Source organism: Canis aureus, chromosome 24, assembly GCF_053574225.1.
Source record: "Canis aureus isolate CA01 chromosome 24, VMU_Caureus_v.1.0, whole genome shotgun sequence".
Classification (NCBI taxonomy): Eukaryota; Metazoa; Chordata; class Mammalia; order Carnivora; family Canidae; genus Canis; species Canis aureus.
Window position 1 is genome coordinate 13,275,915 of NC_135634.1, and position 25,518 is coordinate 13,301,432.

The 25,518-nt window shown below is 45.7% G+C and overlaps 2 protein-coding genes, 1 long non-coding RNA gene and 2 other non-coding genes across 10 annotated transcripts in view; 1 reads left to right on the forward strand and 4 right to left on the reverse strand.

Moving 5' to 3' along the window:
- Positions 1-9,633: 9,633 nt before the first annotated feature.
- On the reverse strand, positions 9,634-12,331 carry RASL11A (RAS like family 11 member A). Its single transcript, XM_077868298.1, has 4 exons — positions 12,110-12,331; positions 11,689-11,745; positions 11,504-11,583; positions 9,634-10,351 (listed from the first exon to the last, which is right to left on the reverse strand). Exons 1-4 carry the CDS (start codon positions 12,231-12,233, stop codon positions 9,884-9,886), a joined length of 729 nt encoding a protein of 242 aa, XP_077724424.1. The 5' UTR covers positions 12,234-12,331; the 3' UTR covers positions 9,634-9,883.
- Positions 12,332-19,965: 7,634 nt separating this feature from the next.
- On the reverse strand, positions 19,966-25,240 carry RPL21 (ribosomal protein L21). 6 transcript variants are annotated; one of them, XM_077868304.1, is made up of 6 exons: positions 24,975-25,240; positions 23,045-23,123; positions 22,716-22,777; positions 22,016-22,128; positions 20,978-21,128; positions 19,966-20,785 (listed from the first exon to the last, which is right to left on the reverse strand). In XM_077868304.1, the coding sequence occupies exons 2-6, from the start codon at positions 23,109-23,111 to the stop codon at positions 20,696-20,698; spliced, it is 483 nt and encodes a 160-aa protein (XP_077724430.1). In that variant the 5' UTR covers positions 23,112-23,123; positions 24,975-25,240; the 3' UTR covers positions 19,966-20,695. The 6 variants fall into 6 exon arrangements, with proteins under 6 accessions (XP_077724430.1, XP_077724432.1, XP_077724434.1 ...); XM_077868306.1 differs by lacking the exon at positions 24,975-25,240 and adding an exon at positions 24,917-24,938; XM_077868308.1 differs by lacking the exon at positions 24,975-25,240 and adding an exon at positions 24,642-24,794.
- LOC144296678 (small nucleolar RNA SNORA27) lies at positions 21,841-21,967 on the reverse strand. The gene has a single exon (XR_013363688.1). It is a non-coding gene; the product is annotated as a small nucleolar RNA SNORA27 (small nucleolar RNA).
- LOC144296673 (small nucleolar RNA SNORD102) lies at positions 22,241-22,311 on the reverse strand. The gene has a single exon (XR_013363683.1). It is a non-coding gene; the product is annotated as a small nucleolar RNA SNORD102 (small nucleolar RNA).
- The window catches only part of LOC144295801 (uncharacterized), a 46,340-nt gene continuing 44,988 nt past the window's right edge, over positions 24,167-25,518 (forward strand). The window contains exon 1 of the long non-coding RNA XR_013362887.1: positions 24,167-25,483. This is a non-coding gene — a long non-coding RNA (uncharacterized LOC144295801). The remainder of the gene's footprint in view (positions 25,484-25,518) is intronic.

Genomic DNA, 25,518 nt, shown 5'->3' on the forward strand with positions numbered 1-25,518 from the left:
GTAAATTAAAAAAAAAAAAAAAAGGAAACCCAGACCTCTTGATTTAGAATCAAGGAGTTTGAAGGCCCAGGAGGGGCAATGACTCACCCAGGTTCCGCAAGGAACTGCACAAGCCACTGTCTAGTCTATCTTTCATCATTCCGGGGCTTTAACAAGTCCAAGCAGACCAAGCTTTGTTGGTTTTCATATGCATTCCCCACCCAGGGGCAGCTTTTACCTCGTGAGCAGTCCCAAAAGCACCAGAGGCTGCAGAACCAGCTGGGAAGTCCAGCTTTGGCTGCTACACGCAACTCCTTTTCCATCTGCAGCTGCAGAACCAAAGCCCATGAATCACCATTTACTTCATTTCCTCTATGCCAAGCTCCTCAAGACCATAAATAAAAATGTCTTTGACCATCAGATAGAAGAACAGTTTTTCTCCAGTTGCCCCATGTTAAAAAGGCTGGGGTACCCATAACACCTCTGTCACCTTCCCTCCGAGGCACAGGACCTTCCTGCGATTTGTGTGGGTGGCCTGGGAGAAGCTGAAGTGGACCCCCAGAGTGTCCAGGCTGTCCGGGTACTAGGAGCAGACAAGCCATTGAGAGGACACTGGACAGAGCCATTCAGGGACAAACTTCCCTGTCCTCCTCCAGACAGATATGAAGGAACCTGTTTTCTTCCTTGTCCTCTACTAACCTATGAAAACCCAGACAATGAATCTGTCTTGAGATGGATTTTGTGGCAGTGACCATGAGTTGTCACCAAGACCCATTCTCTTGTCCCTTAATAGTAAATGGCAGTAGAATTGTTAGCAGGGAGCAGACGGCCGAGCAGAAGATGGCATCGCTCAATCACAAGATGGAAGGTGAGCAGAGGTGAAGAGTCAGCTTTTGGGTCTCCATCTTTTTTTTTTTTTTTTTTTTCAGATTTTTAAAAAATATTTTATTTATTTGAGAGAGAGCACAAACAGGGGCAGGAACAGAGGGAGAAGGAGAAGCAGACTCCCCATAGAGCAGGGAGTCCAATGTGGAACTTAATCCCAGGACCCTGAGATCATGACCTGAGCCAAAGGCTAACACTTAACCAACTGAGCCTCCCAGGTGTCCCTTAGGTCTCTATCTTAAGGGAAAGGAGCCTCCTTTTGTCTTGCACCTCCTAGCCCCTTTATGCTCTCTGGCTGGGGACTGGCTGAGAGCCATCCTAGATTTTGGAACGAAGGTGACACCAGAAAAGGCAGAGTGAGAGAGAGGTGGAGCCTGGGCCCCTGCCGGAACCTCTGAGCAGAGCCACACACCCAGCTGGAACTGCACATGTGGGCAGAACAAATGATCTTTCGTTAGGCCATTTAGATTTCACATCCGCTAAAAAAAAAAAAAAAAAAGATTTCACATCCGCTAAGCCTGCATCCCAATAGAGAGTTCGAGAATGGAGTACAGACAGAGTCACATTTCCTTCTGGGCTGGGCTGCCGTGCCTGGCTGGGTAGAGCACTGGCTTTAGGCTCAGACTCAAATACGGGCCCAGCTATTTGTTAACTGGAGTAGTCAGCTCCCGTCTGCCGTGAGCGAGGGCCCCAGGCAAGTGGCTTCAACTGCAGAAATGGACCGTCTCCCTCTTCTGGAGGGGAGAAGTAGCAGGTGGGGTTGTCAGCAGGACCACGCCCGTCTGATTCTAAGGAAGGATCTCTTCCAGGTCTCTCTCCGGCTTCTGGTAGTCCCTTGGCATATGGGTGCATCGCCCCAATGTCTAACTTCATCTTCACATGGCCTTCTCTCTGTGTCTCTTCTCATCACTTCCCTCTGTACACATCTGTCTCTGTGTCCCAAATATTCCCCTTTCCTTTTAACTATTAATTTGTTTTTGTTTTTTTTAAGTGAACTCTCTGCCCACTGTGGGGGTTGAATTCATGACCCTGAGATCAAGAGTCACACGCTCTACTGATGGAGCCGGCCAAGCACCAAATTTCCACTCCCTCTTTTTTTTTATTTAAGATGTATTTATTTATTCAGGAGAGATAGAGAGAGGCAGAGACATAGACAGAGGGAGAAGCAGGCTCCCTGTGAGAAGCCTGATTCAGAACTGGATCCCAGGACCCCGAGATCACGACCTGAGCCAAAGGCAGATGTTCAACCACTGAACCACCCAGATGCCCCCAAATTTCCCCTCTTTATAAGGACACCAGTCATATTGATTTAAGGTTCATCCTAAAGACCTCATTTTAATGTGATTATCTCTGTAAAGACTCTATTTCCAAATAAGGTCACATTCTGAGGTACTAGGAGTCCACCATAATGTGGTTTTGGAGGACCATAATTCAACCCATAGGACCAACTCTCTTTGCTAAGAGAATTTGGGTGTTCACTTAATGTCTGAGAACCAATGTCAGATTTATATGCCTTCGCAGGGTCTGGTATTTAGGAAGTTCCCAAGACAGGCCTTGGGTCTGGCCTTTGCAGTGTCACGTCTACAGTGGAGGACAGTCATCCTTTGGAGCCATCCAATCATCATTAGATGTATGTAGCAGTCTTTGCCACCTTCTCTGTCTGCTCAGTCTCCAAACCCCTTTCTAGCATCTGGGGAGAGCCTACATCCCATGGGTCTAGGTCGGAGCCAGGGACTATCCAGTACAGGAGAGACTGCAAATGCCAGACAGTTTTGCAGCCTCCCTTGTAGCTGCACAGCCCAGGTATGGTTCTCCTGTTCACCTGGTGATGTGTAAGCAGCTCAATAGCCTTTGAATAAAATCCCTTCTTATTATCCAGTCAGAGTCTTTCCTATTGCTTGCAAATGATAGCCTTGACCAACACACCGTGTAATTTCCAAGGCCAACATGGTTGATAAGGAGAATGGTAAGAGCTTCCAGATGACCTCTGACCATTGGCATGGGAAGCAATACACTATGGTGGCTTTCCAATCAGAGACATGTGCCACTGTGCCCCTTACTAGTAGAGAGATTAAGAGGCAGTTAATGGACCTCTCAGAGCCTTGTTTTCCTGGTCTGTCAAACAGTGATGGTAGCAATAAGGCCCTGGGAACTGTTTGAGAAGATAAAATAAGATAATACGCTTGAGACTCTCACTGTGGGTGACAGTTATCTTGATGCGTCAACTTGGATGGACCGTGGGATACCCAGATATTTGGTAAAATGTTATTCTGGATGTGTCTGTGATGGGGTTCCTATGTGAGATCAACATTAGAACTGGTAAACTGAGTAGAGCAGACTGCCCTCTCTGATGTGGAGGGGCCCCATCCAATCTGTGGGAGTCCTGCATAGGACAGAAAGGCTGACCCTCCATCAAGTTCGATGGAGCTCCCCCAGCCTCACTGCCTTGAGCTGGGATGATCATCTTCTTCTGCCTTTGGAGTCAAACTGTAGCACTGGCTCTTCTTGAACCTTGAGCCTGCCAGCTTTCAGACTGGAAGTACGCTGTCTACACTGTCTGCACTTCCTAGGTCCACTCCAGCTTGCTCACTACAGATCTTGGGACTTCTCAGCCTCCATAATCATGTGAGCCAATTCCTTATAATAAATCTCTTTATTGAGATCCCTGGGTGGCGCAGCGGTTTGGCGCCTGCCTTTGGCCCAGGGCATGATCCTGGAGACCTGGGATCGAGTCCCACGTCGGGCTCCCGGTGCGTGGAGCCTGCTTCTCCCTCTGCCTGTGTCTCTGCCTCTCTCTCTCTCTGTGACTATCATAAATAAATAAAAATTAAAACATAAATAAAAAGTAAATAAATCTCTTTATTTATATTTTTTCTGTTGATTCTGTCTCCTGGGAGAACCCTGACTAATACATGGGACTAGTGCATATTCAGTAATCTTGGTAGTTGTGTTAGTTTTATTATTACGCTATGAATGATGAAGCCAGCACACAGACCCTGGGAGAAGCCCCTCAAACACTGTGGCAGCATCCTCATACTTTTCCCATCTGGAGAAATTCATTGCTCTTTCATTTTAAACCCTGAACCTGTCCCCTCTGCCTTACCACCACACCTCCCCCCCCACCCCCCCGACACACACACAGCATGTAATTCCTGGAGGTGCCTTGGACCACACTGAGCTGGAGTGGGGAGACACCTTTAGCTTCCAGATGTGCGTTGGCAACCTCTGCTTCTGGTACCTTCCCTCCCTGTAGGACACCACTGGCTCCCACAGCCCCTGGGGACACTGACACTCAGCCATTCCCCTCCTCCTCCACCAGGTGCTCCAGGAGAAAAGAAAATGCCTGAATCTCTGGGGGCCCCTGTGAAGGCTGCTTCTCCGGGGTGATCAGAGGAGAGTCTGAGCAGAGACCATGGCCAGGTGGAGAGGGCCCCTGACCCGCTGACTTAGTGCCCAATGCCACCCCAGATGGCTTTCAAAGCGATGATTCAGGGAGAGACAACCCTCCCAAAAAAGACTGCACTTCACCAGGTGGTACTAAAGACACCTTGATGCAGCACAGCAAGAGGAGCCCACCCCAACCCGGCCCCTGGGCCAGACCCATGGGCTTCCACCCCTCTGGTGTGGCCTTCCCACCTTCCCCCCTCCAGATCTCACATTCCTCTGGACAAACAGGAAGTAAGGGGGAGCCCAGACAGTGATCTTGCTGAAAGCTCCAAACAGGAGACATCCGGCCTCAGTACCACTCAGGGAGCTTTTTTAAGTGTACAATCCCTCCTTCACAGCTTGAATGCAGAGCAACATGGCCCCATGGGACTGTGCCCCAGAGCCTTCCATTTTAGCAAGTTCTCCAAGAAAGAATTTGGCATGCACCTGTCTGGCCAGGGGAGACGGCCCTGAGCTGCAAGGAGCTTCTTCCCCTTCCTGTAGCCAGATATCCTGCCTTCCTGGCTTCTGTGATTTGGGGCCACTGCATGACCTCTCTGAGCCTCAGTTTCCATGTCTGAAAGAGGAGAGTGATACTAGCTCTACCTCAAAGGTATTATTGAGAAAACAAAAGTGCCTGGCACAAAGGAAAGGATCAATAATTGTGAGGGGATAACTGTTCCCTGGCAAACTTTCTTTTTCCCACATGTGAAACGGAGAAAGCCACATCTTGCAAAGCCAATACAATAGTTTTTAGAGTATACAAACAAGCTCGAAAAGCACTCTTATTCCAAAAACAGCTTCATGATGCACCAATGCACTTTAAAAAAAAAAAAAAGATTATTTATTTACTCGTGAAAGACACAGGGAGCAAGAGGCAGAGATACAGGAAGAGGGAGAAGCAGGTTCCATGCAGGGAGCCCGGCGTGGGACTCGACCTCAAGTCTCCAGGATCAGGCCCTGGGCTGAAGGCAGTGCTCAACCACTGAGCCACCCGGGGATCTCCCACCAAAGGACCCTGGAAACAATCACGACTTACTGAACACCCTCCATGTGTCAGCTCTGCTAGCAGTTCTGTCTCATACGCATCATCATGTCCATTTTCAGAGACAGAAAGCATCCTGCACTTTGCCCAGTAAAGTGGGGTTTGAGCTTAATCTCAGTCTGGGACCCACCCTCTGCAGCCTTCATAAAGCTGATTAGTAACTGTCTCGGAGCAGCAGCTCCTGAAATTTCCCAGGTTTTCTGCAGTCATAAATACATGTCAGTATTTCCAGGCAAAATCTGTTTATGTGAGTAAGCCTTGCTGTGAACAATGTTGTTCTACTTCAAATAAAGAATGGCAATAAAAAAACATGGTGGTATTTTACGATGTTAACACATTCATCTTCATCTGAGTAAACGATACTCAAAAAACTCAATGTTTTCCAGTTTGTACAGTGAGAAGTGTCATTTTCTTTGGAAGGGGGCTTTCGCCCTATATGGAAAATTTGCCTCTACTTCCCACTCAGCTCTGTGATCTGTCTCCTCCACTGATTTTGTCAACACCCTCAGATTTGGGTCAGAATCATATTTTGCCTTTCATCCCACAGAGTCCTACCCTCAAGGCCGAGTCCCTAGAGCTCCCATGGGACTGAGTTTCTGGAAACAGAGTACTATCTTGACCATAACCACATTTAGCACAGAGCTTTATATGGAGTAGGTTCTCAATAAATGTGATTTGAAATCATGAGAATTACTGTTGTGGTAGTCTTTATAAAGCTGCGAGCAAACCCCAAAACAATAATACCTATTTGTTCAAGCAGCCCTGCTGTGGAGAATGAAAAGGGCCAACTCTGACAGTTCCACAGAGGGAACCCAGAATGTAGACACACACTACCGTGCTCCCAGCCATACAAAAGCAACCAGAGGGACTCCTTAATTTTTCTAATGGTTCCAAATGTTTCTGGGAATCCTGTGTTAGAGCAGACACTCTGGCAGGTGCTGTGGAGCTGCAGGTGTATGAGGATCTGTCCAGCCCTCATGGGGCTCATTCTCTGCTGGGGCAGAAGTACATGGGGACATCCACACATGCGGGCTGGCTGTGCTATCTAGGATAGGCAAAGTTCTGATCGGTGCACTGAAAACTGTTTTGCTGTTGCAAACTAATCAATGCTTATGTTGGGTCATTTTTCCTAGCTAACTTCATGGTGTTTGAGGTTTTGTTTTTGGTATCTATCTATCTATCTATCTATCTTATCTACCTATCTCATGCCGTTCTTATTGAGTGTCAAAGTAGCTTAAGATCAATTTTAACAAAGCCCTTAAAAATACTCCAGCTTTTGGAGACAGATCTAATGGTAAGAATAAATTATTAACCATACAAAATATCATCCCATTGTAAATTTGGATTGGTAGCTTTGCACAGTGAGAAATTGAAATTACAATACACACATAGAACAAAAAAGCTATTCGAGCCCCAACTTCATGACTAAACAGTCAGCTTGTCTTTTCCATTTGCTCTATTGTTCGCTGCCGCCTTCCACAGCTATTTATTTTAATCCATTCCTCCAAAGAGATATTAATAAACTTTAGAACTTCCGTGTGCCCTTCACCTCAACACAAGCAAAACAAATTTATTTTCTTATGTTATAATAGGGTTATTTTCCCATTATTCGAGTTTGCTTTTCAAGAGTGGCATGTGTGCACAGAATGTTTGGAGGATGTGCAATTGAGCCATTTGGATTTCATCCATTTCTCCCGGGACCACACTGATAGGTGCATTAATTAAATCATGCCACGGTTTCAGAGCAAGCCTTAACCAGAAGAAAGAGGAGTGGTGGCAGTGGAGACCTGGGATCTCAGAAACAGAAGTGGGGGCAGAGGAGGAGGAATGGAGTGAGGAGGGGCCTTGAGGATGGAGGTGATGACACTGAGGATGACACCTCATGGATAAGGCAAAACTGATAAAGATACTCCTACCCACCTGCCCACCTTCCAATATTCTGCTCAATGCCCCAAGAGGTGTGCCCCATTGGCAGTATAGGGACACCCAGCACTCTGATTGCTCTGCCCTCCCCACTCCTGAGGGAAAGGGAAGCTGGCTCAGAGTTTAGCTTCCACGTTCAGGGCCTCCTCAGCACCTAGTCAAGCCCAAGTCCTCAGATCCTCATTCCTACACACAAATCAACAATTTCTCACCCTAACTGCTCCCTGATAACTTCATGCTCCCCTTTTCCGTCTCCAGGGCTACTATCCCTGGGGCCTTGCAGATGTGCCCTATGCACATCACCCCCAACAGCAGGAGGCCTGGAGAACAGGCATTGAGGTCCCTCTGAGACCAGAGATCTAAGTCATATGCTCGTTGGCTCTGGGGACCAGAAATAAAAGCTTTGAGGCCCTGGCGGTCAGTTATTTGTGACACTGAGGACAGGAAAAATACCACGTGGAGTGCTTGCCTGCCTGAGCCCCTAGAGGCTGTTTCTCCCTTTGGAACGGCCCTCTGACTCATCTTTTGACCCCTCTGGTCCACACTGAGCTCCCCCCTGGAGAGTTAAAGGGTACTTTCTGTCCTTACCATTCGCTTACTTGGAACTTCATCATAGGCTGCCTTGGAACACCACTCGTATGGTTCTTTAGCTTCTCATGACTTTTCCCATGGGATATTTGATGCCTTCTTCCCAAGAGATGTTTGATCTCAGCTCCTTGGAGGCAGAGGACCCCTGGCACTGGGCGGCAATCTGGGAAGACTGAGGGCATGGCAATGATTGGGTCAACCTGTTATTTTCATGTCCTCCCCTACAAAGTTAAGATGTACAGCAGAAGCAGGAATGGCCGATAGAACTGCTTTTGTTCTGAGGGTATGCAAACAAGCCAGAAGAATTAGGCACTTTTTCAAAGATAATGGCATCCAAAATTCTATTTTTCCTTAAGTTGGGCACTCCTTTGACATGAATTGTCTAATTTTTGTAATCTTTCAGGCCATTGGGGGTGACAAATAGCTACATGACATGGCTGGGTGTAGCACAGATGCTGCAGGTGTAGAGGAAGACTCAGAGTGGGCAGCCCAGGAACTGAATATAGAATGTGACTTGGGTCTTGAATAATGAGTTAGTGATCTTTTAGGGGAGAAGAGGAAAAATATTCAAGGCACAGGGAATAGCTCCTGCTAAGGCAGGGAGGCATGAAAAAGACTGGTATATATGGAGAATGGCAGACCATTCAGTTGAATGGGCTTTAATCCCATTGTGTGTATGTGTGTGTGTTTGCAGGAAGGGATGGCAAGGCTGGAGAGGTGGTAAATAATCTTTTTTTTTTTTATTTATGATAGTCACATAGAGAGAGAGAGAGGCAGAGGGAGAAGCAGGCTCCATGCACCGGGAGCCTGACGTGGGATTCGATCCCGGGTCTCCAGGATCGCGCCCTGGGCCAAAGGCAGGCGCCAAGCCGCTGCGCCACCCAGGGATCCCGTGGTAAATAATCTTGATCCCAAGCCTCATTTATATTTTATCCAGTAGGTAAGGGGAACACAGCTGAGGATTTTCAACCATTAAGATAAAGTGATTAGGGTTGGTTTAAGTCAGGTTGTTCTGATGTAAAGAAAGAATTAGATGGCTGTCAGTCCAGAAGCCGAGGAACTGGTCTCACCTACACTTGCTTCTATGAGCCTGGATTATGGCAAAGTGATGCTTCAGAGAAAAATGGGAGAGAGAACAGACAGATGAGGTGGCCTGTTGGATGGGAGTCTGGGAGACAGAACAGGAAGGAGATTTTTTTTTTTAAGTGGTGGGGGGTGGGGGGGAGGAGCAGAGGGAGAGGGAGAATCTTAAGCAGGCTCCTTGCCCAGCATGGAGCCCAATTTGGGGCTCAATCCCATGATCCTGAGATCATGGCCTGAGCCGAAATCTAGAGTAGGATGCTTAACCGACTGAGCCAACCAGGTGCCCCAGGAAGGAGAATTTTTAAGGAACTCCAGGTAAGGTGTACTTATTGACATGAGGAATTTTTGTTTTTTTTAGTATGGGTAGAGAGTGTAGACTTCTATTTGAACCAATAAATAAAACTGTTATTCATGTTTGCAATTTGTTAGCACCAGCATACAATGAACCCCTTCCCTTGAAAACTACATGGTATCAATTTCATGCCTGTGGCAAAGTGCCCCAATCAAAGACATCCTGCAGTTGCTCAAATCTTTCCTCCCCCACATTCTTTCCTTTCTCCCACAACAGATTCATTCCCTCTATATCAGCCCCCTTACTGCAATGCAAGACACCAATAGGAGTTCAGACTAAGGGCAAACATGGAGCTGTTCTGGGCTCTGGTGCAAGTATGATTTCTATAAAGAGATATTTAAAAAACAAGGAGCAATGTTGCCATTTTGCCTTTAATGGAAAAGTGGCTAGCAGTTACAGTAAAAAAAAATTATTTTATTAAAAAAAAAAACCCTCTATCCAACATCTAGGCAATCACTGAATTTTCAGAAATACACATACACTTGAAAACCAATAGTTTGTATAAAAATAAACTTTGAATGTGCAATTAAAAAGGGAGATCCCCAGTCTTTTCAGCTGCACAAATGCACAATGAAAAGGAGCCGAGTCTATGTGAGAAGGGTTTACCCCACTGCAGAGGGGGCCTTGACTTTGGAAGATAGAGCCTGCTTGAAGCGCCTCTTGAGGTCTTGCATGTTGGGAGAGCGTGGCCGGGGAATGATGGAGGCTCTCCTCCTCTCCCCGCTGATGCTGTGTAGCTTGCTCACTTCCTTACAGAGATGTTGAAACACATCACACACGTCCTCATAGTTTTCGCTGGTGGAAATTTCAAGGAACAGGCTGCCCAGCTCGTTGGCTAGTTGAATGCCATCGTGTGTTTGCACCTGCCGGGCATGCAGAAGGTCCCCCTTGTTGCCCACGATGATCACAGGGGCCCTGGAGTCAGGGTGGACCTTGCGGATATGCTGATAAAGGGGGCGGATGGACTGGTAGCTGTCATAGTCTGTGATGGAGTAGACCAGCAGAAAGCCCTCGGCCCACTGCACGCATTTGGACAGGGAATCAACTACCTGGGTGAGGTTGTCTTGGACCTGAGAAAGATCAAAACAAGTCTGGATGAAGGAAGCCCTCAGTGGGAGAGGATTCAAAATAACATCAAAGTAACCCTTGGAGAAAACGTTCAAAAAAGAAATCAAAAAGACAGTGTTCAGATTCTACTTAGCTTCTGCAGAAGGAGGCTTTAGATGCAGGACAAGCAAGGTCCCTGCATGGGTTATTTTATTGGCTGTCACCAATGCATTATCTTTAAACCCTCTGCTTGGCAGGTATTCTTTGGTGAGCCCCAGCTGACTGAAGAAAGACTTCAGTGAGAACTTTCAAGGAGGAATGGCGCAATCTTTAGGGAGCTGAGGATAAACAAAACTTTGAAAATAAGCCAAGATAAATATCTTTTCCCAAGCCCATAAAAATATTTTTAGCATGTCCTTTTGGAGAATGTTACAGAAACAAATTCCTTCTTTCTGCTCTTCCACAAGACCTTTCCTCCCTGGGAGGGAGAGCAATTAATAACTTGTTAATCAAGTTAAATTCCTGACTGCTTGCCAGGGGGTTATCTGGTTGCAATTAACTGACTTGGGGGATGGGTTAGAAACAGAAGCACTCCTGCAGCCCTTGCTAGGAGAGAAGACCCTCCCTAGAATCCCACCGCAACAGTTTTTTTTTTTAATTTTTAATTTTTTTAAATTTATTTATGATAGTCACACAGAGAGAGAGAGAGAGAGAGAGAGAGAGAAAGAGAGGCAGAGACACAGGCAGAGGGAGAAGCAGGCTCCATGCAGAGAGCCCGACGTGGGACTCGATCCCAGGTCTCCAAGATCAGCCCCTGCGCGCGGCGCTAAACCGCTGAGCCACCCGGGCTGCCCCCCACCACAACCGTTTTGTTAATGGTTCCATGGCCCAGCTCTGAGAGAGGCGGTGAGCCCCTCCCTGCAAGTAGCGGTGCCTCTGCCAGGTTAACTATCTCTCTCCCCTTTCCAGGCGGCAGGCAGGAAGAAGCTGCCTCTCTAAGCGTTCACTCACCCGGTCCCCACCAGGAGGGTTTCTAACAGCCCACCGAGGGACAATCCACGCCTTCATCAAGCGCAAAACAGGTGTGTGGCCACATCTTGCATCTCGCTCCTGCTGCGGAGCCCCCAGGGTGTGTGTAAGGTGCTGAGCTGTTGTTGGCTTCCTGCTGTCCTTACCTGGATGCCACCCGGCGTGTCCTGGATCTGCAAGGATAGCTGGTCTCCCTCCACGTAGACAAGCCGTGAGTACAACTTGCCTGTGGAACCAAGGAGAGTTTGCTTTTCAATTCCCACACTTATATTAGAAAAAAGAACGTCGGAGCATGCAGCCACACGAGCAGAGAGCACGAAATTATTCTAACCTGTATTGGGTTCATAATCGCCAATGAATCTCTTGGTCAGGAAGCGCACGATCATTGCTGAAAAGGAGAAAAAAAAAGAAAAACAGGAAAATCAGTTAAAGGACCGGGACAGAACCGTCAAAGCGGGCTCTGGGCCTCGGAACAGCGGGTCTGACCCACGTCCGGAGGCTCGGCGAAGCCAAAGGTGCGGGCGCCACGCTGTCCCGCGGGGGCGCGGCGGCTGCGGCTGCAGGTGTCCACCTGCCGCGGGGGCCGAGCCAGGCGGGAGCAGGAGGAGGGCGCCCGGGGGAGCAGCGGGGAAAGCGGTGGCGGGGGACAGAGAGCCGGGGCCGGCGCAGACACTGGCAGGCTCGCCCCGGCGCTCCTCCTGCCCCCCGCGCCCACGAGGCCCCGTCGTCCCCGCGCGGTCCCCGGCGCTCACCGCTCTTGCCCACGCGGCCGGCGCCCAGCACGGCCAGCTTGACGTCCTTGGGCAGGAGGTAGTCGGAGGAAGACTCGGGGATGGGCGCGAGCAGACAGTGCCCAGACATGGTGGGCGGCCGCATGGAGAGCGCAAGCCTGCAGGGCCCCGCGCCGGCCGCCCCGGACCGGCTCGCGAGCAGCGGGCGCCGACGCTCGGGTGCGCGGGGACCGCGGCGGCGAGCGAGCTGCCCCGGCGAGCGCTCTTAAAGCGCTGGGCGCGCGCGGTGGGGGCGCGGCCACCGCCTCGGGCTCCGCCCCCCGCCCCTCCCCGCGGGGACCCACCCGGCTGCGGGAGGCGTGCGCACCCCTTCGCCGCCTGACTCGCTCCCCGCCGGCCCCCGAAGGACCGCCGCGGTCCCCGAGCGTGCCGTGCCTCTCCTCAGGCTGGGCCCGCGTAGCCCTGGGGCCCCCGCCACCCCGCAGTGGGGTGGACCCGAGGTCAGTTAGGAGCTGGAGGAAAGAGAGGAGAAAGTGCAATCAGTAGGATGTTTGTTTCTGCAACAACGGGAGGGATAAACTCCTGTTGAGTATCTTGTCCATCCCACCCCCCCCCTTTTTAAAGAGCTCATGTATTTATTCATGAGAGACACAGAGAGGGGGGGCAGAGACATAGGCAGAGGGAGAAGCAGGCAGGGAAGCCCGGTGCGGGGATTGATCCCAGGCCCCGGGGATCACACCCTGAGCCAAAGGCAGACGCTCAACCGCTGAGCCACCCAGGCATCCCTGCCCTTTTTATTTTCAGAAGGTTCTGAGAGATGACATTAATAAGGAAAAAGCTGGAGGGTAAAGCCCTGATTAGCAGCAGTATAAGGGATCTATCTGCAGTCATGGTGATCTGGCTCCAGATAGGTGAAGGCCCCTTGGTGGCAGTGATGGTGTGCAGCTCCGCCTCCAAGCCGGGACCCTGCCGCTGGCCTTGGTTGAGTCCGCTCATTAGTCAATGCTCCATACACATTCCATCCCCTAGGAGCTCTGACCAATTCTCCATCGCTAATACTGTCCATTTTTTGCAACCAACCACACTAATTCGTGTTCCTTCCATCTACTCAGAAGTCCAAACCAGCAACCTGTGAGTCATCCTTGACTCCACTCTCATGTCCAAGTTCCACCATTTCTAGTGCCTATACTCCTTGGTGTCTCCCCTACTCCATCCCTGCTGCTCTCTTCACTTCTCAGTGGAATTCTTCAGGACTCTGCAGTAGACTAGGAATAAACAGTGACTTATTTACTCCTCTCTTGGAAGCTTTCTTTGATCAGTGCTGCCACTCGGACCCCTCTCTCCTGGTTCCTCATTCTTAGGATGTGGCAACACTGATCTCAACTGTCACTTTCTGTAGAATTTGTTTCATGACTGTCCCCAGGAGGGCAGAGACTCTAGCTTGTGTCTTTAGCACCAGCACATAGTGGTACCTGGAACTTACTAGGTCCTTTGTTCACAGACCAACTTCCTGAATGAATAAATGAATGGCTTCACTGTTTGAACCGGAAAAGACAGAAGTCATATGTGTAGCCATTATCTTAATACCTTTGTTTCCAGAGAAACCTACTCTCAAGAGAGAGCATTCCAGGAAATGTCCTGAGTTGAGCTGCTGTATTTCAATAGCAACTGACTTGGCAGCTTAGAAGGCAATCCCCTTCTGTTAAACTTCTGTTTAACTGGAAAGACTTGAAGCAGGGCATCTCCTTCCTTGACAGGAGAGAAGGCACCATAAAGACAGTTACTATTTACAGAACAACCTTGAAACTAGTAGGTCCCAGGGATCCTTCAGCTGTTCAGTGATAGGGGTCCAAGTGCTTGTGACCCAGATGCTCGTGGTTCTCCTTGAACACAAAATGGCCCTGCTTCACCAAACAGCAAGTCCTTACCAAAGCAAGAAGGAAGTGTGGGACTCTATTCTTTCGTTTCTTTTTATTATGAGATAAAATAATTCTCAATACTCAGCAGACTTGTTACCTCTCAATCTCTAGAACTGAGAAGCTAAGAAAAAGTTTATCCAAGTATCCAGCAAAGAAGACTGGGATCTTAGAACAACCCTCATTCCTCTCCAGGAGCTAGTAGATACCTTGCTCCCCCATTAAAAATCAAGAGATAGAAGATGGGATCACTGCTGAGTAGGAATCAATGGAATCTGCCACAAACACCTTTCATTTTCCTGGGATTAAATTGCAAAACTCTCAAGGGAAAAGAGCACTTTCTTGGACTTATCTTTACACCTCATTCCCCATCTTACATTCCTTGTCAGGAATAAGATCATTTTAGTTTAAGGTCACCCAATAAGTAAGATTCCTAAGACTCTGCCCACTGATCATTATGTTCCACTTTGCATTCACATTGTACCTTTGCTCAGAGCTCAAAATGTTATTCAATTCTCCTTGGAAAGCTCTTTGCATTTGCAAATAGACAAGATAATCCATGACCTTTTAATACAAACAATATGTTACCGAACTGTTACTGAACATTATAAATAGCCTTGCCTAAATGTTGCTGCTTGTGCTCTGTTTCATTTTGGATTTCTTTGTGTCCAGAGTTATGTAAAATTGTACTGCAACCAATACAACACAGGCATACTGAAGTGGTTTTAAAATGATAATGGAAATGCGTAGGCACAGATATGGATACACAAATCTTGTGGGTGTTTAGAATGAGTGTGAAGGGCAGAATTTGGCAATTCGCAAATATCAGTCTTGGGAAGTTATTAACCATTTACCAGCCAAGTAAGCTTGATTTCTAGCCCTGAGGCAAAACGGCCAAGGGTCCTTCTCTAGTTCAAGAACATCTCCCTCCACCATCCATCACCTCCTAATATCAACTCTTTCCTGTGTATGATAAATCCTTGAACACTGAGCTTATTGGAGACTCACAGACTATCTTTAGATAATTTCACTAGAATAAAAACTGTGCTTCTCTACCAGATCCCTACTTTATTTCATAAACAGTCAAAATTATTGAAAATCTACTTGCTGCAAGGCTCTATTAAGTGCTGGTACAGACTGAAGAAAAGCAAATTTTCAATTACCAATCATTTACTGAGGGGATGACAAAGTATGAGACATTCCTGCTTGCTTTCATAGATATCCCCATAGTGAAATTATCCCTCATAAATTTGTGAGTTTACTAAAAAATCCTTATAGATTTCTTCTTTTATCTTAAGCTTGTAAAATGGGTTAAATATGTCCTAAATTGAGCTTCAGACAAGTTTAATGACTTAGCCAGTCGTAGAGCCACTCAGAAGACACCTCAATCCCTCTGATTTCAAGTCTTGGCATTTTCCATCAATGTAGAGCGCAGAATGAAAACATTCCGGTCTTGTAAAAGGAATGACAAAGCAGGTCAGGGTGCCAACTCCAATAGAGCTGCAATGGGGAGAATTAAATCTGAATGGGGAAGGGGGGTGGCAGCAATCATGGAAAGTTACAGGAAGAAATGGCCCAGTCTCTGAGCATGAGTAATATTTGGTAGGTGGAAACACAGAGGGTGGGAGATGGTATGTCAAGTTGAAGGAACAGCATGCGTAAAATCATGAAAATAGGAAGTGTAATGCAAGTCTGGGGAGCTAGGAGTAGTCACAAACGTTAGAAGGATGCAGTGGATGACCCAAAAAGTTGCAGATCAGACTGTGGATGGCAATGAATGCCATGCTCAGGACTTTATCTGGAGGCTATGTAAAGCCACTGAACTCTTCCTGAGGAGGGTAATCCTGACTATATATAACAGGGTCAGTGCTAGGAGCATATGAAGAACAGAGTATCATCTATGCTCTCGGATCTTAGAACTGCTTACTTCCTTATCTTCCATAAGCAATTATTCTGAACCTCCTTCTTGCTCAGGAGCAAAAAGTTCAATCACATCCTCACTTGAGCTAAGCAAAACCTCATTTCAGAGACAATAGAGTACCTCACTGCGTTTCTTTTCCACATCAAATGATTTTCATAAATTCCAATCTTGCTAGGAAAGTTAAGAGTGTGAATATTTTTCTATGCCTTTTCCATTTGAGACTTTATGAGCTAGCCTGTCAGTTACTCCTCACCACACACATTTGCAGCTTGAAAAGAAATCACAATACAGAAATCCTGGGCTGCTTATTCACTCCTCTGTACACACTTTCTGCCTCAGCAATACTATCTGCAGATGCTGCCTCACAGCTATTCACAACTAAGTAACTTGTCTAACAGATTTTCGGAAAGCTTTTGTATGAACACCACCAATTGTTTTCCTTAATTTTTTAAAATATTTATTTATTTATGATAGACATAGAGAGAAGGGGCAGAGACACAGGAGGAGGGAGAAGCAGGCTCCATGCCGGGAGCCCGATGTGGGACTCCATCCCGGGACTCCAGGACTCGTGCCCTGGGCCAAAGGCAGGCGCTAAACCGCTAAGCCACCCAGGGATCCCTGTTTTCCTTAATGTTAAGTGCAGGTGGGATACACACTTGTATTCCAAATCCAATTGTTTTCTCTTGTGCTCAAAAAACAAGACAGACCTTTGTTTATATTTTAGCAACTTTTACTGCTACATTTTAGCAAAATTGCTTTTTTCCACTTTCTCCCCCCACCACAGCACAGGGGAAAACATGGACACTAGTGAGAACACTAAGAGATACGAAACTGTAATTTTTTCTGCCACAACACTGAGTGTGACATATTTTACTCAACCCTTGGGACTGCGGTCAACTGAACAAAAACAGAGGTCCTTAAAAGATACTTGGTTCAATCAGAAGAGAATCAAGATTCAAGAAGCCATGCACCTTCGTTTATGGTTATGGCTCTAACTTAAGACCTAGGGCAGGAAGTTTTATAGTTAAAACATTTTTCTTCTTTCTCATCAAGTGTAGAAAAGGGAATTGTATAGTAAGAGATTCATTTATAATTTCACAATTTCTAACAATTACTTGTTATTTAAAAGGACCTGCATTTCAATGCAGGCACAATTCATCAGTGTACATACATTACTCAAAGCTAAGGGAATTCGATGCAATTTGTTTCTTCAAACTAAACTTCAACCCCTTCAAACTAATCTGTGTATTTGCAGGATACCCAGATGGAGCTGTCCAAAAGGGAGTTGGAAATAGTTTCAGAGAAAGTGAGCTCCAAAATGAGTCTCAAGTGTATTAATGGTAAGGACAGGTCAGTGATTCTAACTTGAACAAGGAACTCAAGTCACCCACAAAGACTGTGAAGTTCTGGGCTCACCTAGAATTTTATGTAGTGGCACACATTTTTAACAAGTTCCCCCAAAATGTTGATGCCAGGTGGGGAATCATACTTGAGAACCATTGGCTTAGATCACTCTGAAAGTAGAGAACAGAGACAGATGTGGGGCATCAAGGAGAGGGACCAGAAAAAAGTGGATGGATGAGATAAATAGAACCTGGTTGAAGTATGACAGCAGAAGCCTCTGGAACAGAAAATAATTTGTTGGCACTGTCAAATATCAAGGAGATAAAAAAATCAAAGTCATATTACTAGTTAGTAACCTATGAGAATAGTTTCATAGGAGTGGTGGGGACAGAAGCCAGATTTGGAGATCAGGAAATTAAGTTATGAAAGGGACAAGGAAGGCACAAGAGCAGCTTAACTTAATTTGCTGTTTTTCACAAGTCTGTAGACTGAAGTCAAGGAAGCACCAAGTCAAAGGGTCAAGGATACATGAGACTAAGAATAACCAGTGACATAAGAGCAGAAGCATGAACCATGTCAACATGAATTCTCTCCCTTCTGCTGTCCTTTTACATCCTATGATGTCCTTACCTTGTTTTATATAGCTTAGTGTCTTACTGCTCCTAAGTAGTAACCTCCTTCAGTTTGTCTTTTTTTTTTTTTTTAAAGATTTTATTTATTCATGAAAGAGAGAGGCAGAGAAACAGGCAGAGGGAGAAGCAGGCTCCACATAGGGAGCCTGATGTGGGACTTGATCCCCGATCCCCAGGATCACACCCCAGGCTGAAGGCAGTGCTAGACCGCTGAGCCAACTGGGCTGGCCCCCCTTTCCTAATAGAGTAGGTAATAGTTAAGTATTCCCTACCTCAAGAATGTTGATTAAAAAGACTCCCCAACAAAATGAAACTTACCGGCACTGGTTAAGTACTTTAAAGAAAAAAAGGATAGAGCAAGAGGAAGCAGTTTAGTGTTGTGACAGTCTTGGAAAAACTGGAGACTGAAAATAGAGGACAATGGGAATCCTATTTAAGCTTAAGCCTACAAAAGCTGAAGCAAGTGTATAGTTGGCCTATTTGAGGCATTGCAAAGCTAGCATAAGTGAACAGGACTTTAGAGCTGGAAATAGGTCAGAAAGGTGGGCACTGACCATATGATGCAGGGCTTGAATATAACGCACTTCAGAATCTGGAGGTCAGAGAAATAAGATCCAGCAGATTGCAGAAAAGGAAACCAGGGGCAGCCCAGGTGGCTCAGCGGTTTAGCGCCACCTTCAGCCCGGGGCGAGATCCTGGAGACCTGGGATCGAGTCCCAGGTCAAGCTCCCTGCCATGAAACCTGCTTCTCCTTCTGCTGGTATCTCGTGAATAAATAAAAGAAAAAAAAAAAAAACCAGAAGCTGAAGCCAACTTTAAAAAAATGCAGTATTTCCTTCCACAGAATTACCAAAGACTGAATTATAATAACCAGAGCTGATAAGAGTGCAGACAAGCACTTTCTTTCACTAATTCAGAGTACCAACTGCTATAACCCTTTAGGAAAGCAACTTAAGGGATGCCTGAGTGGCTCAGAGGTTGAGCGTCTGCCTTTTGCTCAGGGCGTGATCCTGGGATCCAGGATCGAATCCCACATCAGGCTCCCTGCATGGAGCTGCTTCTGCCTATGTCTCTTCCGCTCTCTGTCTCTTGTGAATAAAATCTTAAAAAAAAAAAATTGTAAAAAAAAAACAGGAAAGCAACTTAAAACTAATCGAGACTCAGGAAAATGTCTTTAACTCTATTGTGAGAATAACTATTTTAAAAGCCTAATCCAATACCAAAGGTTTTTAAAAGATTTTATTTTAGAAAGGGTGTGTGGCTCAAGTTTAGGTCCAGGGATCTAATCCTGCATCAGGTTCTCTGCAGGGAGCTTGCTTCTCCCTCCACCTATCTGTCTCTCATAAAGCCGGACTGAGCCACCCAGGAAACCCCATTACCAAAAATGTTTTATGTAGATCACAGTTCCATTATTGCCATTAACAGCGCATTAGAAAATTGGCACACTGTACAGCAGATGGAAGAGTTCAATTTTCTGATGATCTGCCCTAAGAACTTCCCTAAGCCAGTTCTATTTACAGACTTTCTTTTGCTCAATATTTTCACCTTCACCAGCCCTCCTGAACTGAGGATTTTATCCTCTGCCATATCTTTTGTCACAATTATGTCATCTGGTGATCAGGGGAACAGTCATAGACACTAAGTGCACAAAGGACATCTGGGAATCATTTGGTTCAATCCCTATATACACATAGGTAACACCCTCATTTTACATGGGCCAACAGAAAGTGAGGTTATCACAAACTGCTGGAAAATAAAGTTTGAGGTTTCCTGATCTTTCCACATCATGTGGGAGACTTAGTAATCCCAATTACAAAATGGTTAGGAGCCCTCTAAAATCCAAAACATTCTAGTTTGATAAAATCCACAGGAAAACAAGGTTAAACACAGAAATAGAAAACATCTGCTCATTAAAAAACAAAAAACCTCAATTCAAAGAACATTTATGCAATGCCTATTATGTGCCAGTACCTAGGAGGGCAAAGTTTACTAAGTCTCTAACATCAGATTTAATGGAGAACATGTTAAAAATTATAAACATCATAAAAAAAGCAAACACATCTGTAGTGGGAACAGGTGTAAGGACTTTATTCTACTATCCCAAATCAGAAATAATTTTTCTCCTGATTCCAAGCACTTTCATTCCTCTCCTTAAGATACTCTTATCAGGGAAGTTTCACCTATGACACTCAAGATGAAATGAGAAAATTCAGCAACTTAAAGTGTAAGTATTTCAGGCAAAGGAAAGTGCAAAAGAATTGGGGTAAGAAAGAACACCTCCAAGAAAACAAAGTTTTCCTAAGAGCTAAAGCACCATACAGGAAAATTGTGACAGGAAATGACAGGGAAAACAATTTGGTAGGAACCAGACCAGTGCTTTAAACAATCTATTTATAAGTAGTTGACTTCAAAGGCAAGTTCTTTATCCTCAAAACACAGCTATGTATGACAGGATACAATTACAAGTACTCGTAGCTATCCCTGAACTTAAATGTAATGAGTGTGATAGGTAACCTTTCATGTATTTAATTTTTTTTTCCCTTAGGGATTTAAAGGGACTATTTCCCAACTACTATAAATATTTTCAAAGTAATACCTGGCAGTTTTCTAACCAATTAAGCATACTCTGTTGTACAATAAACCACCTCCCACCTTGAATAAAAATATCACCCAATGAATTAGAACAAGAGTTTGCTTTAAATATTTTTTTAAGTGAAAGGACACCAACCACACTCCTACTCAATTAAGAGAAACACTTTTACAATCGTGAGGTCTTTTATTTTTTTTACAGTTATCATGCCATGAATTCATAGGGAATGGGTTCCAGCAGTTCAGGCTCCTTTCCATTGGTTCTCACAAAGTGTGCTTCTCTGGGTGGGGCAGGCTATTAAAAAAAAATGCAAAGAACAATTATATCAAGCACAGTAATCAATTTCAAAGTGCTCTCAGAAACAAGTAACATACTCAATTCATCAACTTTTTTTCATTAACTTTCATATAAAAGAAAACTATCACTGGAGCAAGTTTTAAAATTCCCAAGGTCAATACCAAGAAACCATCTGTGTCAAGCACTCACCTGGCGCTTCAGTTGGACCCAAGTACCTTTCTCTTTGGCTTCCTTCTTTTTCTGATCATTTTCCTTCACACGCTTCAGGAAGCTATCTCGGCTCTTTGAGTGTTTAATATGCTCAATGCGGACATTAATTCTCTTGGCAAGAATCTTGCCCCTGGGGAGAATAAACATTCCTGTAACTGCTTTGGCAAAAATATAACAGTCCAATTTTATTTGGTAGTTTCATTTATTAAATAAACCACGAACCTTTTACCAAGAGATAGGATTACTCAGCAAGGTGATGGATAATTTATAACCATTAATCGTACTGGAAGAGGCCTTGAAGCAAACATCTCCACTTTTTAAAAAAGATTTATTTACAGGAGTGCCTGGGTGACTCAGTTGGTTGAGTGTCTGACTCTTGGTTTTGGCTCAGGTCATGATCCCAGGGTCATGAGATCGAGCCCCAGGTTGGGCTTTGCACTGAATGAGGTGTCTGCTGGAGATTTTCTCTCTCCTCTCCCTCTGCCCCTCCCCGCTGCTCACGTTCTCTCTAAAAATAAATAAACAAAAGATTTATTTATTTACTGGGGGTAGGGACCAAAGGAAGAGTCTTAAGCAGACTCCATGCTAAGCATGGAGCCTGACTCGGGGCTGGATCCCACAATCTGAGGCAAAACCAACTGTCAGACACTTAACCGATTGTGTCACATATATGCCCTCAAAATCCCCAACTTTTAAGCTTTCCTTTGATGAGGTGACAGACCTTGATATATTATTTAACCAAAACCAGATCTAAACTTACTAATTATACTTTTATATTCCGAAAACTCGAACTGCTTATCACCAAATGCTAATCAAACTTTCCCTTACTTAAGTCTAGTTCAATTTGTTTCCTCTGACAGGATACAAGGCAAACACCCAGTTTGCTTGAGTTTTAAAAGGATATTTCATTTGCCCCACTTGAATGACCAATAAAGACATAAGTCCAATTGGCAAAGTGAAAAGGGGGTAGGTATGAGGGGATACTGATCAGCGAGAAAGAATCCTGGTATTACTTACTTAACTTGTTTGTTTACAACAATGCCAACAGCATGCTGAGTAACATTGTAGACCCTTCCAGTTTTGCCATGGTAACATTTGTGGGGCATTCCTTTTTGAACAGTGCCCATTCCCTGTTAAGAAAGGAGATGAAAGTTATGCCAGCAATGTCCCCTTCCCTTTATATCTGGACTCTTATTAAAGTAACTAAGATATTCTAAAATTTTCTTTTAAAGGCAACTCAAGAGCTTTCAGAGCCGGTGAAATGTGTTTTTCACATTGCTTCAAGCAATCAAAAAGACAATCATCATTAAGCTCCAGAGTATCAGGACACATTTGAATACTGGTCACAAAAGATCAGAATTTGTTTAAAAAACAAAACAAACAAACAAAAAACCCTCCATCTCCATTAACAATTGAATTTTGCACTAAGCTATTACCCCTTTCCACGTCAACAAACTCTTGGTTTTTCCACAACCTGTTAACAAGTAACGACAAAAGTTCTTAGATTCAAGAACAGCACTTTAAATAACCCTGGTTTCTGAAAGTTAAGTTAGCCATTCTACATTTATGAGCTCTTATTTGGACTGAAGATTTTCCCAATTTAGGAAAAAAGGCCAACAGATTCAACATACATCAGTATTTGAATTCCAATACCAGACTAAACTTTTCTACCTTCTAATACTATTCTGTAGGCTATTTACCCAACTTTAGAATTTACCTTGATGTCCACAATATCACCTTTCTTATAGATTCGCATGTATGTGGCCAAAGGAACAACTCCTGCACCCAAAAAAATCAGTATAGTTAGTATCAAGATTAAAAAGTGTAGAGTATAAAAGAAACACGTAAGCTTACTAGCTTTCAACATACTTATCTTTGACAGTTGTATTTTTAAATCTTGCTGGTAAGAAATTACTATATGAAATTCATGCTTTTCATTTATTACAAAAATAAGTTAGGAAGGTGCCATTAATTAATGTCATTTAGTAAGAATGCATTGTATGACTGTACACTATGTTTGCTCTCTAAGAGGATAAATCTACTTACCATGTTTTCTAAAAGGCCTAGAGAACATATAGCGGGTACCTCTCCTCTTTCCCTTTGTGTTGGTCATTTTGGCGAATTACTGAAAATAGAAAGCATAAAAGTGAAATGCAAACGCAAAATTGACATTTGTCTTTTCGAACAAACAAACAAAAAACAATCCTATAAACGTCTAATGCTTGCACTATAGGAGCAACAGAATTAAGAAAAGTAGCAAGCTGACTCACCAATCAGTATTTCTTATAATTGGTAAAACCCCATCATTTTGGCACATAAGATTTCTGGCAAAACTGCCGAATTTATATTAACAGTAAAGCTACTAGATAGCAGAACTGGAATTTAGAACCCACACCAGTACTTTCCCTATTAGAATATAAAAAAACACATCCAAACTTCTGAAACCATGCTATTCGTGGTAGAACCCAGCCCAGAATGCTAAAGGCACTGGAATCACTAACTAGTTGGTTAATTTATTGTTGGAGTTAAGACAACTCAGCCCTTCACTTTCACATGGTGGATTAAACCCCTTCCCTTATAGACATTTTATTCCTTTAGGTCATTTGAGGGCAGAACTACCACTATTGAGAATTATTCCTACTACAAGGCAAATCTACGTTAAAGTCAGGCTTAACCTGAAGGCACTGTAATATAAATCAGTCTCTTACTGACATCATTTCAAAGGACTCCAAAGTACCTTACTCCTTTAGCATGGAAGGTAAGGAGACACAAGGTTTCCCCTAACCCACCGAGGCCGAATCATTGTTACAACAGACGCATCCATTACTTTTTAAAAAAGCAACTAAGCATCTATTAAGAGCCCCATATCCTGCTTTAATTCTCAGATTCTCTACATTTGCATCAACTCATACCAGAAGTATCAAGTTCATAAACAGGGAGAGAGACTCTGCAGGTCAAAATCGCTTCATGGAGTCACTAAGTGGCAGATTCAGAAATGCGAAGGAATTCCTGACTGCAGAGTTCATTCTCCTTCCACCAGACCCATTTTCCCCAGTAAAGAAAAAAATCTGCCCCACCGCGAACCAACACAATAATAAACGTAGGAAACAGTGATGCTTTTAGATTCTGCAATAGTACCAGACAGGATCCACTATAAAATGCAACCTGCAGTTTGCTCACCTCTGGTAGGGAACATTTATAAACGAGATGAAAGAAAGAAAGAAAAGGAAAACAAAGCAAAACAAAACTAAGGATAAATAGCAACGGACTTTCCCCCAAAGTTCCAAACGGGACACACAGCTATCCACATGCTGCCCCGACGTTAACAGAACGCTCGCGGCAACCTGAAAGCACTTTCCGTTTGTCCGAGGCGACTTGAGGCCCACATTAAAACCGCCGGATGCTGTCACGCGCCGACGCCGCGCTGGTCTGGGGCTCTCACCGTGCAAGGCAAGCATTCGGTGTCGGGCCGCGCGCCCAGGTTTCCTCACACAACCAGGCCTCGCGGAGGGTACAGCCCCTCAGCCGGCCCCCGCTCCCGAAGCCCCTAACCACGAGCATCACAAGTCCAGGCTTCCCGGCAGAGGCCAGAACCCCACACTGAAGAGGCCGCAAAGGACTGGGCCCCGCGGCCCCGCACAACCTGGTCCGAGGCCCAGAAGGCCGAAGCTGAAGCCGTGGGGACACGGGGAAAACAAGTCCCTTCCCAGAACGACCGAGCTGCCTCGGCCCAGCGCCTGGGCTCCGCTCTCGTCGAGTCTCTCCCCGCGCAGGGCGCGGCCTGGCGCTCAGCCCCCGGCCCTGGAGACCCAGTCCGGATGAGCACAGCCCCACCCCCACCCACGCCTCCACCGGCCCGTGGGCCCCGGGCAGGCTACACCGTCTCCCTAGGACCTCAGTGCCGGGAGCACCGCTTACAGGCTCAGAACCCCAGTCTACGGGACACGCGGCGCCGGGAGCCACGCGCAGGCCCTACCTGGAAGATGGCGGTTCCGGCCGAAAGGAAGGAGGCGGGGCGGCAGCGCGCTCCTTACAAGGGCCGACGGGCTGCCCGCAGCACTGCCTGAATGAAATGAGAGGCGGACGCAGCTTCTCTGGGGAAGGGGGTCCTGCTCAGAGAACAAGGAGGGCCTGTCAGAATATTTTTCTTTCCTGTGGAAAAGAGGCAATAGACCAACACAAGCTGACATTTGGAGCTTTCCAGACAGCCCGGAAAGGGGCCTTCCAGGGCGTCCAACACGACGCCGACGTCCCGAGCGTGCCGACGTTCGCCTTTGCGCTGAGCTTACGCCGGAAGCGCGCGTGCGTCGGCGTCGGCGTCGGCGTCGGCGTTGGCGTCGGCGTCCCCGGGGGCCCGGGAGAGGTTGGTGTGATGGCGCCTTTGCGCCTTTGCGGGGCTAGGAGCTGCTCTGTGTTTGTTTGCAGAAATGATTACGTGGACACGAGAGACAGATTGTAAATGAGGCAAACGTATTATTCCAGTTTGTATGTCTTTCGATTTTTTTTTTCCTTTATGAGTC

Coding starts and splice junctions, on each gene's coding strand:
- RASL11A (XM_077868298.1), bottom strand. CDS start 12,233: ATGCGGCCGCCCACCATGTCTGGGCACTGTCTGCTCGCGCCCATCCCC. Junction 11,584..11,688: donor CGATTATGAACCCAATACAG/GTTAGAATAATT, acceptor TTGGTTCCACAG/GCAAGTTGTACTCACGGCTT. Junction 10,352..11,503: donor ACACGCCGGGTGGCATCCAG/GTAAGGACAGCA, acceptor GATCTTTCTCAG/GTCCAAGACAACCTCACCCA.
- RPL21 (XM_077868304.1), bottom strand. CDS start 23,111: ATGACCAACACAAAGGGAAAGAGGAGAGGTACCCGCTATATGTTCTCT. Junction 22,129..22,715: donor GTGATATTGTGGACATCAAG/GTAAATTCTAAA, acceptor CTTTCTTAACAG/GGAATGGGCACTGTTCAAAA. Junction 20,786..20,977: donor GGGTCCAACTGAAGCGCCAG/GTGAGTGCTTGA, acceptor TTTTTTTAATAG/CCTGCCCCACCCAGAGAAGC.